Source organism: Scyliorhinus canicula, chromosome 3, assembly GCF_902713615.1.
Source record: "Scyliorhinus canicula chromosome 3, sScyCan1.1, whole genome shotgun sequence".
Lineage (NCBI taxonomy): Eukaryota > Metazoa > Chordata > Chondrichthyes > Carcharhiniformes > Scyliorhinidae > Scyliorhinus > Scyliorhinus canicula.
This window is the reverse complement of record NC_052148.1, coordinates 75,534,956-75,547,854: the sequence shown is the minus strand read 5'-3', so window position 1 is coordinate 75,547,854 and position 12,899 is coordinate 75,534,956. Positions and strand designations below refer to the sequence as shown.

Below are 12,899 nucleotides of genomic sequence, written 5' to 3'. Positions count from 1 at the left end.
TCACACGAAACTCAGTAGATGTAAACTATGGCTATAATCAACTAGAACAGTGCCTGCCTGTGACTGCTCTGCTAGTGAGAGCCGCCTACAGGGCTGCTGCTCTTTATACCTCCCCTCAAGGGGGCGGAGCCCACAAGGGCACCAACATGATATATTCCATGTAATATCGTACAATGGTCCATAGGTGGAGCCCACATGGGCAACAGCGTGATAGAGTGACATACATGATGAATGGTTAATACAATACGTTCACCACAAACAGTTTAAAAACAGCATTTGAGATCGGCAGCACGGTGGCGCAGTGGTTAGCACTGTCTCCTACGGCACGGAGGACCCGGGTTCAATCCCGGCCCAGGTCACTGTCTGTGTGGAGTTTGCATGTTCTCTCCGTGCCTGCGTGGGTTTCACCCCCACAACCTAAAGATGTGCAGGTTTGGTGGATGGACCTCTTTTGAGGTCCACCAACAAAACAGAAGGAAATAAATTGAGGTATAAAGTAAAAACAAAAGAGCCGCCCCTGTTAGGGGCACTGCCCAAACATAATAAAGATCTACGGTGAGTGCAGTTAAAGGGGTCAATAAAGCACCCCAACTCCTGCGCTGCCCACCAGGCACAGAAGGCCTCGATGGTGCCCATGGACACCACATGCTCCCTTTCCAGGGACACCCGGCCGCAGAAGAGGGGCAGGCAGTCTGGCTGGACGATGCCCTCGGTCGCCCGCTGCCAGGACCTATAAATGGCGCACATCGCCAGGCCCAGGAGCAGGTTCACAAGGAGGTTCTCCGCCTTCCCCACCGCTCTCTGCACCGAGTGCCCATAGATCAGGAGTGTGGGGTTGAAGTGCAAACAGAACTCCAGCACAAGATTAGATAGAAAACTAAAAAGGGAATGCAACCTAAAACATGTCACAAAGACATGTTCCACATACTCCACAAGGTCGCAAAAATGGCAGGCTTCTTGGGAATCTGTGAACCAATGCAATCGGTGATTGTACAGCATTGCTGCATGCAACACCATCCACCCCAGGTTCCCAAGATTGACGGGGAGGACTCCTCCATAGAGGGACCTCCAGTGGGGACGTCTGCCGCGGTTGGCAACAGGGCATGCCACACATGTCCGGACAATGGGCGAGGGTAAGGAGGTGAAGGGTGTGCAGCAGCAGCCCATACAGGAAACTAATCCACACAGTACGAAAAGACACGGAGGGTATTTCTGTGAGGCGGGTAGAATTGTGGGGCATTAGCTCAGAGGGACCTTTCGGGGCCTGGGGCCAATTTGGAATTCCATCCGGGCAGGGGTTCGTTCAGACGGATTACCACCCCATACCTGCGCGTTCTACAAAAGCGAATGCCATCAGGTCCGGCACACCATCGTGGAGGGGGCTCAACATAAAGGTATTGCTGTAGGGTCTGAAGGTGGAAGCTAGCCATCTGGGTGTGAAGGCACACCAGCGCCTGGCTGCCCTCCCTCCGCAGGCGACTCGGATCCACTGCACTGACCCAGTGCAGTCTCTTGTCCCAGCGGAACTCTACAAGCATTCTCTGGATCTTCGTGACAAAGTCAGGGGGAGCGGTCAAAGTGACCAGACGATACCACAACATGGAGGCTATCGGCTGGTTTATGACAAGAACTCAACCCCTATAAGACAGCACTCGGAGCAGTCTTCCAGCGTCTCAAGTGGGACGGTGACCTTGGTCTCCAGCTCCTGCCAGTTAGCCGGCCAGGATTCCTCAGCCGGGCAAAGATGGACTCCCAAGTAGAGGAGGCTGGTCCTGCTCCAGGTGAAAGGCCTGAGCTCTTCTGGGAGGGGGTCCGTCTGCCCCGGACCGACCAGGAGTCCGGAACCTTTGGCCCAGTTGATCCTGGCAGAGGACGCGTCGGAGTACAAAGCCTGGCACTCTCGCATCCTCCGCAGGTCAGCAGGGTCAGTGAACATGAGGAGCACATCATCAGCGCAAATCGAAAGGGCCATCCCAATGCCTGGCCCGCGCAGAAGCCGTCCCGACAACCTCCTCCGCAGGAGGCGCAGGAAAGGCTCCATGCAAATAGAATAAAGTCGGCCAGACAAATGGCAGCCCTGACACACTCCTCTCCCAAAGTGAAGGGGCGCCATCAGGAACCCATTACCTTAACGAGACACTCTGCAGCAGTGTACATAGTCGGATCCGGGCGACAAATTGATCCTGAACCCGAATGTATGCAGAGTCATAAATAAATACTCGTCATCCACTCTGTCGAACTCCTTCTCCTAATCAAGGGACAGGAAAGCGCTCAACATACCAGCACTCTGGGAATGTTGGACCAGGTCCCAGACTAGATGGATGTTTTTGTGGATTGTGCGGCCCGGGACCGTGTAGGACTGGTCAGGGTGGATCATGTGTTCCAGCACAGTGCCAAGTCGCAAACACATCACCTTGGGTGAAAATCTTATAATCCATGCTGAGGAGGAAGACCGGATGCCAGTTTTAAAGAGAGCAGAGACCCCCCCCCTCTTTGCCAGCAAGGTATCTGCACCATGAAAGGGGCATTTCCCCAGTCACGATACTTTCCCTCAGAACTCCTACATAATCGCTCCCCAAGATGTCCCAGAACGCCCTTAAGAACTCCAAGGTCAGGCTGTCCAGCCCTGAGGTTTTGTCCCTGGACAGGCCGCCGAGGGTGCCGGTCAGCTCCCCCAGGCTTATAGGGGTATCAAGCCTCCCAGTGCCTTCCGGGCCGACCTGCGGCAGGTCCTCCCACAAAACACTACAAGCATCCTCGCTGGATGGATCCAGGGAGAAGAGGGAGCTGCTGTCGGACCCTGCGCCTTTTTTCCAGCGAGTAGAAGAAAGGGGAGCCACGCTCCATGTCCGTGAGGATCTGGATTCGCGACCTCACATACGCGCTCCGGGACCAGACAAGTTGCAGGCCCCGTAGTGCACCCTTCTTCTCTCTGTACACCAGCCGCAGGGCCGGGTCCTCATCGGGCTGACCGAGACGTGACTCCAGGTCGAGCACCTCCTTCTCCAACTCGTCGACCCTGGATTTCCGCCTCTTTGTTGGTCCCCTCGCATACTCCTGACAGGTGAGTCTTGCCCACTTCCTACCAGAGCCTCAAAAGAGGGGAAGCCTCCCCGGTTCCTTCTCCAGCCGGTTCAGAAGTGACGAAACTGCTCGCCCTCCAGCAGCAGGTTGTTAAAATGGCAGTACATGGACCGTGACTGAGTGAGAGACAGGGCGAGCCCCACCCACACGAGACGGTGGTCCGAGAATGGCACCTGCTGCACAGAGGCTGTCGGGACACGGGGCAGGTACACCCTTGAAATGTAGAGGCGGTCAATTATGGACGCTCCAATCCCAGGCCTCACAAATGTGAAGATGCTGGAGTCAGGATGGAGAGTCCGCCAGACATCCACCAAGTCAAAGAACCCGACCAGGATCCTTAACTTCACCACTGCACGAGAGCTGCACTGGGTATCAAGTTGGTCCTTTGTCCCGAGGGTGCAATTGAAATCCCCCCTGCAGGACGATGCACTCACCCACGGCAATGGTGCCAAGATGAGTGGACACTTGTTCGAAGAAAGTAGTCGGCTGCTGGCACAAAGTGAAGTGCCTCGACACCCTTGCGGACCGACAGGTGCAGCAACCAGCCAGGCACTGGAACCTGCGGAGCGTGTCCCTGCTGCAGTTAATGTTGAGGCTGGCTATGGTCACCTTCATGTCAGTAGTAAAGTGCTACATTCACCTTTTCAGTGCTCGCAAGGGGCGGAGGAGCGCAGGCCCCTCTGTTCCCTCAGGAGTCCAGCGAGGAAAGATTTATGCCAGCGCTGCTCAAAGGCGTCCGCGTCTCCCGCCTCTTTAACGTAGGCGCGGGAAGACCGGATGAGCAGCGCCATGTCCGACCACTGGCCGAGGGCTAGCTGCACTCTGTTTCGGCAACCGCGATTTGCATGCAAAAAATCCCGTAGTTCCCCTCGGGGGAATGAGGGGCGACTCGGTGTCGGGCACGAGGGAGTCCACCATCTCGCTGCAGATGGACCCAAAATAATCCCCCCACCGAGCAGCGACTCGGTGTCGGGCACGAGGGAGTCCACCATCTCGCTGCAGATGGACCCAAAATAATCCCCCCACCGAGCAGCCGCCCTCTGCATTTGCTGGGACCGAGTCCTCAGCCACACTCGCGATCCCACCAACCAGCCCTGGGTCTGCCTCGGTCCCACCCCCCAGATCATCGACAGACAGGTGCCTAGCAGGCTCCTCTCGGGGTATCAGGCCAGAGGGAGGTGGCGGCTCAGACGCCGGGCCACAGGGTAGACATGGGAACAGTTATGGAAAAAGATCCGAGCTGGAGATGGGGACACCCGACGGCGGAGGTTGGGATGTGTGGGGGGGCTCTCCTCACCACAACCACCCAATGACCCTGATGTCAGGGAGCCACCACAGCCCTCCAATGTTGTGAAAAGGAACGCCTCTGGGGTGCAACATGGCTCCAGGTGGAAAGAGCCCTTGGGGTTCTCGCTCGGGGTGGGGGGGCTGCGACAGCTGAGAGTCGAAAGATGATGGACTTTGTCGAATCTCTTCCAGGGGCATGGTTTAATGTCGAGGGGCCGGGTTCGGGACACAAAATGTTTCTCTTCCCCCCCCCCCTCCCCTGCATGGAGTGGTGCTGCTTGCGGGGGGTGGCCTGCGCCGAAGAAACCTCCATCCTCACATCGCCTCCCCTTCCCACAACACACTGCCCCCGAGTTTGAGATGTTGGCACCTTTCGCGCTGGCCTGGGAGCACGTGCATCACCGCCCTCGCTCTTGCTGGCCCGCGCCAGAACGACACAGGGCCCAGTATCCGGCACAGAGGCATCAATGGATCCAGGATGAGCTTGAGTGTCCACGGTCGGCACCAGGTCGGAGTTCCAGGGCGCAGAGGTCTCTTGGCTGATGGGGTTGGGGGTATTTGGAGCCAATCTTCACTTTGCCTTCTTTTGGGCCTTGCGGCCTGGTGGGTGCCCTCCCTCCTCCACGCCAGCAGCCGACTGGTGTTCCCTTGTGGGGTCAGGGTGGTAATGCCAATGGAGGGATGCTACCCGTAGCCACCTTGGTGTCAGTGGTGGCTTTGGAAGCGGGACAGTTCTTCCGCACGTGCCACACCTTCTTTCACGCATGGCACCTCATGCGATCCGCAGATCAGAAGATGCGGAAGGTCTCCCCTAGATGGGAGACCTCGAATCCCCCCTCCTGTGCCAGGCGGATGAAAGCCTGGTGCCGGAAGGAGTAGATGTGCCTGGAGGGCATCCTTCAGGCCAAGATGGAGTGGTGCCACCTCAGAACAAACCTCCCCCAATAGTTGGAGATGGGGGGGGAGGAGGAGCTCTGTGGGGAGTTAGGGCGGACATTGGAAAATGACCTTTTCGGCGGTGGCCTCAAGAGGGTCCATCGCCATGTAGGTCCCGCCCACCGCAAGCCTCTTTTCAAGGGTGAGGTGAACCGCCCTCTCGGCCCTCAGGAAGAACACGACTTTGCCGTACATTCGAGAGGCGCCCACAATGGACGAGGGGCCCACAATGGCCTAGGGGCCAACGACCCCTGCCATCGCATGAACACACGCCTCTATGGTGACGGTGTGTTGAGCGTAGCACGTTATGCCCAGCTTTCAGGTCACCTGGAGTGACTGCAGCTGCTCTCTCTGTCTCTGTTGCCGAGTGCTGTTTCCAGTGTTGGTTTCTGCTGAACTGCCTGCAGGAAGGAGAGCAGAAGGAAGGAAGGAGAGGAGAGAGGAAGGAGAGAAGGAAAGAAGGAGGGAAGGAAAAAAAAACAGGAAGGTGGCACGTGTATGGTGCCTTCAGCCATGGAGGGGCCCAGCAACCACTCGATATCCCCGTCCTGGAACAAGCTCATCAGATGGAATTAGGAAGGCCTGACAGTTGGGATAACTGGGCAAGGTCTGGCCCTCAGCCCAGAAGGGGCCCAGCAAATGAACAGTTCAAAGGGGCATTACTCCCACCTTATTTTTGCAGCCACCTTCCTGTTGTTGTTGTTATGGACCAAGTGCTGGCAAGTGGGATTAGGTGGTCATGTCAGGGCCTTTCAAGCATTGGTGCAGACTCGATGGGCCGAAGGGCCTCTTCTTCACTGTAGTATTCGGTGATTTATTCAACTTGATAGCAATTATCGAGCACAATTGAAGCAGAAACACAAATACTGGGTCGGGAATTTCCCCAAAGATCTCACAACCATTGCATAAATAGCGTGTTATTTTTTTTTAAATCAGTGTAATTACCTATTTGTAAAGAGATGTGTTAAAAAAAGGCAAGAATGATCACAATTTTATGTTGGTTGGAAAGCATTCAGAACAAAGCTACCTCGAGATGTTCCAGCTTCTGCGCCAGCTTTTTTCTTCTTAGAGTTTGAGTTGTTGAAATCTCCAGATTGGGCCATATCTGCAGGATTTCCTCTTTCCTGAGCTGAAGTCACTTGCTCGGGATTTACAGGAGAGTCGTTTGGGATTTCCATTCCTAATGGTGTTTCCACTTGATCTAGAATTCCCTGTTGTTTTTCATCTATACTCTGCTGGAGCTTTTGCTCGCTTTTACTGTTGTAAAAAAGAACATAGAACATAGAACATTACAGCGCAGTACAGGCCCTTTGGCCCTCGATGTTGCGCCAACCTGTGTAACCAATCTAAAGCCCATCTACACTATTCCATTATCATCCATATGTTTATCCAATGCCTATTTAAATGCCCTTAATGTTGGCGAGTCCACTATTGTTGCAGGCAGGACATTCCACGCCCTTACTACTCTCGGAGTAAAGAACCTACCTCTGACATCTGTCCTATATCTATCTCCCCTCAATTTAAAGCTATGTCCCCCCTCGTGCTAGCCATCAACCTCCGAGGAAAAAGGCTCTCACTGTCCACCCTATCTAATCCTCTGATTGTCTTGTGTGCCTCTATTAAGTCACCTCTTAACCTTCTTCTCTCTAACGAAAACAGCCTTAAGTCCCTCAACCTTTCCTCATAAGATTTTCCCTCCATACCAGGCAACATCCTGGTAAATCTCCTCCGCACCCTTTCCGATGCTTCCACATCCTTCCTGTAATGCGGCGACCAGAACTGCACGCAATAGTCTAAATGCGGCCGCACCAGAGTTTTGTACAACTGCAACATGACCTCATGGCTCCGAAACTCAATCCCGCTACCAATAAAAGTTAATACACCGTACGCCTTCTTAACAACCCTATCAACCTGACTGGCAACTTTCAGGGACCTATGTACATGGACACCGAGATCTCTCTGCTCATCCACACTACCAAGACTCTTACCATTAGCCTAGTACTCTGTATTCCTGTTACTCCTTCCAAAATGAATCACCTCACACTTTTCTGCATTAAATTCCATTCGCCATCTCTCAGCCCAGCTCTGCAGCTTATCTATGCAGTCCCTCTGTAACCTGCAACATCCTTCCGCACTGCCAACAACTCCACCGACTTTAGTGTCATCCGCAAATTTACTCACCCATCCTTCTACGCCCTCATCCAGGTCATTTATAAAAATGACAAAACAGCAGTGGCCCCAAAACAGATCCTTGTGGTACATCACTAGTAACTGAACTCCAGGCTGAACATTTCCCATCAACCAGCACCCTCTGTCTTCTTACAGCAAGCCAATTTCTGATCCAAACCGGTATATCACTCTCAATCCCATGACTCCATATTTTCTGCAATAGGCTACCTTGGGGAACCTTATCAAACGCTTTACTGAAATCCATATACACATCAACTGCTTTACCCTTGCCCACCTGTTTGGTCACCTTCCCAAAAGAACTCAATAAGATTTGTGAGGCACGACCTACCCTTCACAAACTATGTTGAGTATCCCTAATCAAATTATTCCTTTCTAGATGACTATAAATCCTATCTCTTATAAACCTTTCCAAGACATTGGCCACAACAGAAGTAAGGCTCACTGGTCTATAGTTATTGGGGTTGTCTCTATTCCCCTTCTTGAACAAGGGGACAACATTTGCTATCCTCCAGTCTTCTGGCACTATTCCTGTAGACAATGACGACATAAAGATCAAAGCCAAAGGCTCTGCAATCTTCTCCTGAGCTTCCCAGAGAATCCTAGGACAAATCCCATTTGGCCCAGGGGACTTCTCTATTTTCACACTTTCCAGAATTGCTAACACCTCCTCTTTATGAACCTCACTACCGTCTAGTCCAGTAGCCTGTATCTCAGTATTCTCCTTGATAACATTGGCTTTTTCCTGTGTGAATACTGATAAAAAATATTCATTTAGCGCCTCTCCTATCTCCTCGGACTCCACGCACAACTTCCCACTACTGTCCTTGACTGGCCCTACTCTTACCCTAGTCATTCTTTTATTCCTGACATACCAAAGAAAGCTTTAGGGTTTTCCTTGATCCTACCTGCCAAAGACTTAGCTCTCTCTTTAGGGCCTTCCTGGCTAACCTGTAACTCTCAAGCGCCCTAACTGAACCTTCACATCTCATCTTTACATACTTCTTCCTCTTTACATACATACTTCATCTTTCGTCCTCTTGCCAAGTGATTCAACTACTTTAGTAAACCACGGTTCCCTCGTTCTTGCATCATTCAGCCCGGACTTACCGTAGAGGATTTCCCCCATCAACAAACTGGAAGGATCTTGTTCAGAAAAACTTTTTAAAAAGGTAAAAATCTGCAAAACAGAAACATGGGAGATGAAGTGCATGTGAAATCCATACTCCAATGTCACTGAACAGCTGCAATAAAGCATTTTCAGTTGTAATAATAATAATCTTTTTTAGTGTCACAAGTAGGCTTGCATTAATACTGCAATGAAGTTTTTGTGAAAATCCCCCAGTCACCTCACTGCAGCGCATGTTCGGTCGGGTACATCGAGGGAGAATTCAGAATGTCCAATTCGCCTGACAGCACATCTTTTGGGACTTGTGAGAGGAAACCGGAGCAACCGGAGGAAACCCACACAGGCACGGGGAGCACAAGCAGACTCCACACAGACAGTGACCAAAGCCAGGCATCGAACCTGGGACCCTGGCGCGGTGAAGCAACAGTGCTAACCACTGTGCGAATGTGTGAGTCCCTGGGTGAACACTCAGAGCCTCCGCAGACCAGCTGGCAAGTGTACTCGCTGACATCTTCAACAGCTCACTCCTTCGTTCAGAGGTCTCCATCTCCTTCAAGAAGACCACCATAATACCAGTACCAAAGAAGATCAAGGTAGCCTGCCTCAATGACCACCGACCGGTGACTCTGATGCCTGTTATCAAATGCTTCGAGCAGCTAGTCATGAGACGGATCAGCGCCAGCCTCCCAGATGGTCTTGATTCATTGCAGTTTGCCTGTCACCACAATCAGTCCATAGCAGATGCTATCTCCCTGGCCCTACAATCAACACTCGAACACCTCAACAACAAGGACACCTATGTAAGCCTGCTGTTCATAAACTACAGCTCTGCCTTCAATACCATTATTCCAACAAGACTTAAAACCAAACTCTGCTATCTTGGACTTGAGCCCTCCCTTTGCAGCTGGATCCTTGACTTCCCCACCAACAGACCGCAAATTGTCAGGATACGTAACACAATAGCCCTCAACACCGGAACCCCGCAAGGATGTGCGCTCAGTCATCAACTGTGCTCCCTATACACACACATGACTGTGTGGCAAGATTTAACTCCAACTCAAACTATACGTTTGCGGATGATACAACGGATGGGTCAGATCTCAAACAACGACAAATCAGGGAGATAGATCACTTGGTGGCATGGTGTACCGAAAACAATCTCTCTCTAAAATGTTGGAAAGACCAAATCGACTTCAACAAGCGCAGCACATCACACACCCCCGTCTGCATCAATGGACTCGAAGTGGAGATGGCCACCGTCAACTGTGATGGATATCACGTTCAACGCTGGATTCGGATTAAAATAAGGCATTAATACAAACAACATTCTAATTCAAGATGGAATAAAAACCACTCCAGCTAAAGGTCAGGTAGAGGTTATCACCTGATGGGAGAGACTCCAAGCTGGTTTCAAGGACTCATTAATAATAAACAATTAAAGGCTCTTCTTTGACAGACCAATAAATTATTTGAGATAAACTCCCTATACCTAGAAGTATTGAAAATATGAGAACAGATAAACAGATACCCAAATCTTTCTCAAACTATACCTTTGGACACTTACGATACCACCTTCACAAAAGGGTCTGTTCTGATCTCTGGAGAAAGTGACAACACTGAAAAAAGACAGGCACCAAACAGGGCCTCCCTTGCCAATATATTTTAGGACTCCTGAAAATTACACAGACCCTACAACTATTAAAAGATCGATCATTGATAGTACATCCAATTAGCCATTTGGCTATGTCTTCCTGAACCGATAACCAACTTTAATGTATATAAAGAGAAGGCATTTTAGCAGAAGCACTCTCTTATTCTGATCCCCCTCTAGAGCGCGAGTCAGTTCTGTTCTTAGAAGCTTGTTGTAGCGCTAACAATTATACTCAAAGCCGAGAGACTGGTTCAATAGAGGCTTTATTGTTGTACGATGTTGTCCCTCCATCTGCAACTGTAGACTAAGGGTCTGAGTGGCTCTCATGCATATTTATACACAAGCTCCCTGTGGGCGGAGCTAGCCGGCAGGGGCTTACCGGAGGAACCTGTATTACAGGTACAGGCATACATCCCCCTACTGCAGTATGCATAACTACAGTGGTTACCTCACCACACTTGTCTCGTTGAACAAAACCTCAGGTTGTAAGTATGGTTTTGTATAACTTCTTAGAAATGTATTAAGAAACTGATAGAGATACTTTAGGATTTTTCCATGTTCTAGATATCTCACTCTAATGAGAGAAGTTAGTACGTTAGCAGATAACAAAGGACTGTTAACGATGTTGTATTAATAACAGATAACTAACTGGCCCCGCACCTGCGGGAGATGTTCACAGACTCGTTGGCTAAGGGCACACTGCCACACATGCTAGCAGAGGCCTCAATCTCGCTGATACCCAAGAAGGAAAACGACCCAACGGATTGTGGTTCATACAGACCAATCTCACTACTGAACGCAGATGCCAAAATACAGGCCAAGGTTTTAGCCAAAAGGCTAGAAGACTACGTGCCAGAGGTGGTAGCAGAGGATCAGACGGGCTTTGTCAAAGGTAGACATCTTACTTCGAACATTAGACACCTGCTGAACATGATAATGACCCCATCCGGGGAGAGAACACCGGAGGTGATCGTCTCCCTAGACGCAGAAAAGGCCTTTGACAGAGTCGAATGGAAATACCCAAGAGGTACTGGAGCGGTTTGGACTTGGAACACGATTCACCTCCTGGGTAAAACTCCTAAACAGCACTCCCATGGCAAGCGTACGGACAAACAACACCAACTCCCGATACTTCCAGCTACACAGGGGCATCAGACAAGGATGTCCACTGTCCCAGCTGCTGTTCACTCCAGCGATCGAGCCACTAGCAATTGCGCTCAGAACAACAAAAAGCTGAAATGAAATGAAAATCACTTATTGTCACGAGTAGGCTTCATTGAAATTACTGTGAAAAGCCCCTAGTCGCCACATTCCGGCGCCTGTCCGGGGAGGCTGGTACGTGAATTGAACCGTGCTGCTGGCCTGCCTTGGTCTGCTTTCAAAGCCAGCAATTTAGCTGGAGGGATCCAAAGGGGCGGCAGAGAGCACAGAGTCTCACTCCATGCAGATGACCTGCTCCTCTACATTTCGGACCCACAAAGCAGCATGGACGAAATCATCGTGCCCTGAAAGAGTTTGGCGCCTTCTCGGGCTACAAACTCAACATGAGCAAAAGCGAGATCTTCACGGTACACCACAAGTAGGTGGGGCAGCACCAACGGGACTGCCGATTAAACAAGCCCGACACAAATTCCGCTACCTGGGGATCCAGACCAAGCAGGCCAGCAGCACGGTTCGATTCCCGTACCAGCCTCCCCGGACAGGCGCCGGAATGTGGCGACTAGGGGCTTTTCACAGTAACTTCATTGAAGCCTACTCGTGACAATAAGCGATTTTCATTTCATTTCATCCAAATAGCCCATGACTGGAAAGGGATCCACAAATGGAACCTCATCAGTCTGACAGAGGAAGTAAAAAAGGACCAGCAAAGATGGAACACACTCCCACTCTCCCTCATGGGGAGAGTTGTCTAAGAAGGTCTTACAAAAAACAAAATCCAGGGGGGGGGCGTTGCCCTCCCAAACCCACAACTCTACCACTGGACGGCGACGGGCTAGCGTGTAAGGGGATATATCAAGGAGCCAGAAGCCGAATGGGTGCATGCAGAGGAGGCCTCCTGAAGGGGGTCCTCCCTCCGGGCCCTCGCCACGGTGGCACTCCCATCCCCACCCAAACAACATTCCAGCAGCCTGGTGGTAATAGCCACTCCCCAGTCCTGGAACCAACTACGGCAATAATTTGGCCTGACCAAAATGTCGGGTAAATCTCCCATCTGCAACAACCATAGGTTCACGCCAGCGCTGACTAACGCCACCATCAAAAGGTGGGGACAGGACAGAGGGACATTGACAGTCAGGGACCTATACACGGAAGGCAGGATCGCAACACTGGGCGAACTGACAGAGAAATTCCAGCCAGCCAGGGGGAATGAGCTAAGGTATCTGCAACTAAAAAACTTCCTACAAAAGGAGACAAGGACATACCCACAACCACCACAACAGACACTACTGGAAGAGTTACTGGACGCAAGCATACTAGATAAAAGGAAACTGTAGCGTCATGTATGACCGATTGGTAGAAGGGGCCAATACCGTACTGGACGCAACAAGAATGAAGTGGGAGGAGGACCTGGGGATCGAAATAGGGTGGAGACTCTAAGGGTCAACTCCACCTCCACGTGCGTAA

The 12,899-nt window shown here is 51.3% G+C and overlaps 1 protein-coding gene across 2 annotated transcripts in view; it reads right to left on the bottom strand.

Moving 5' to 3' along the window:
- LOC119962748 (long-chain-fatty-acid--CoA ligase ACSBG2-like) overlaps positions 1-12,899 on the bottom strand; it is a 211,018-nt gene that overhangs the window by 156,016 nt on the left and 42,103 nt on the right. For both annotated transcript variants that reach the window (XM_038790762.1, XM_038790763.1), the window contains exons 2-3: positions 8,605-8,674; positions 6,335-6,564 (exon numbers count right to left, since the gene is read on the bottom strand). In XM_038790762.1, coding sequence (XP_038646690.1) covers positions 6,335-6,485 — 151 coding nt within the window. In that variant the 5' untranslated portion in view covers positions 6,486-6,564; positions 8,605-8,674. The remainder of the gene's footprint in view (positions 1-6,334; positions 6,565-8,604; positions 8,675-12,899) is intronic.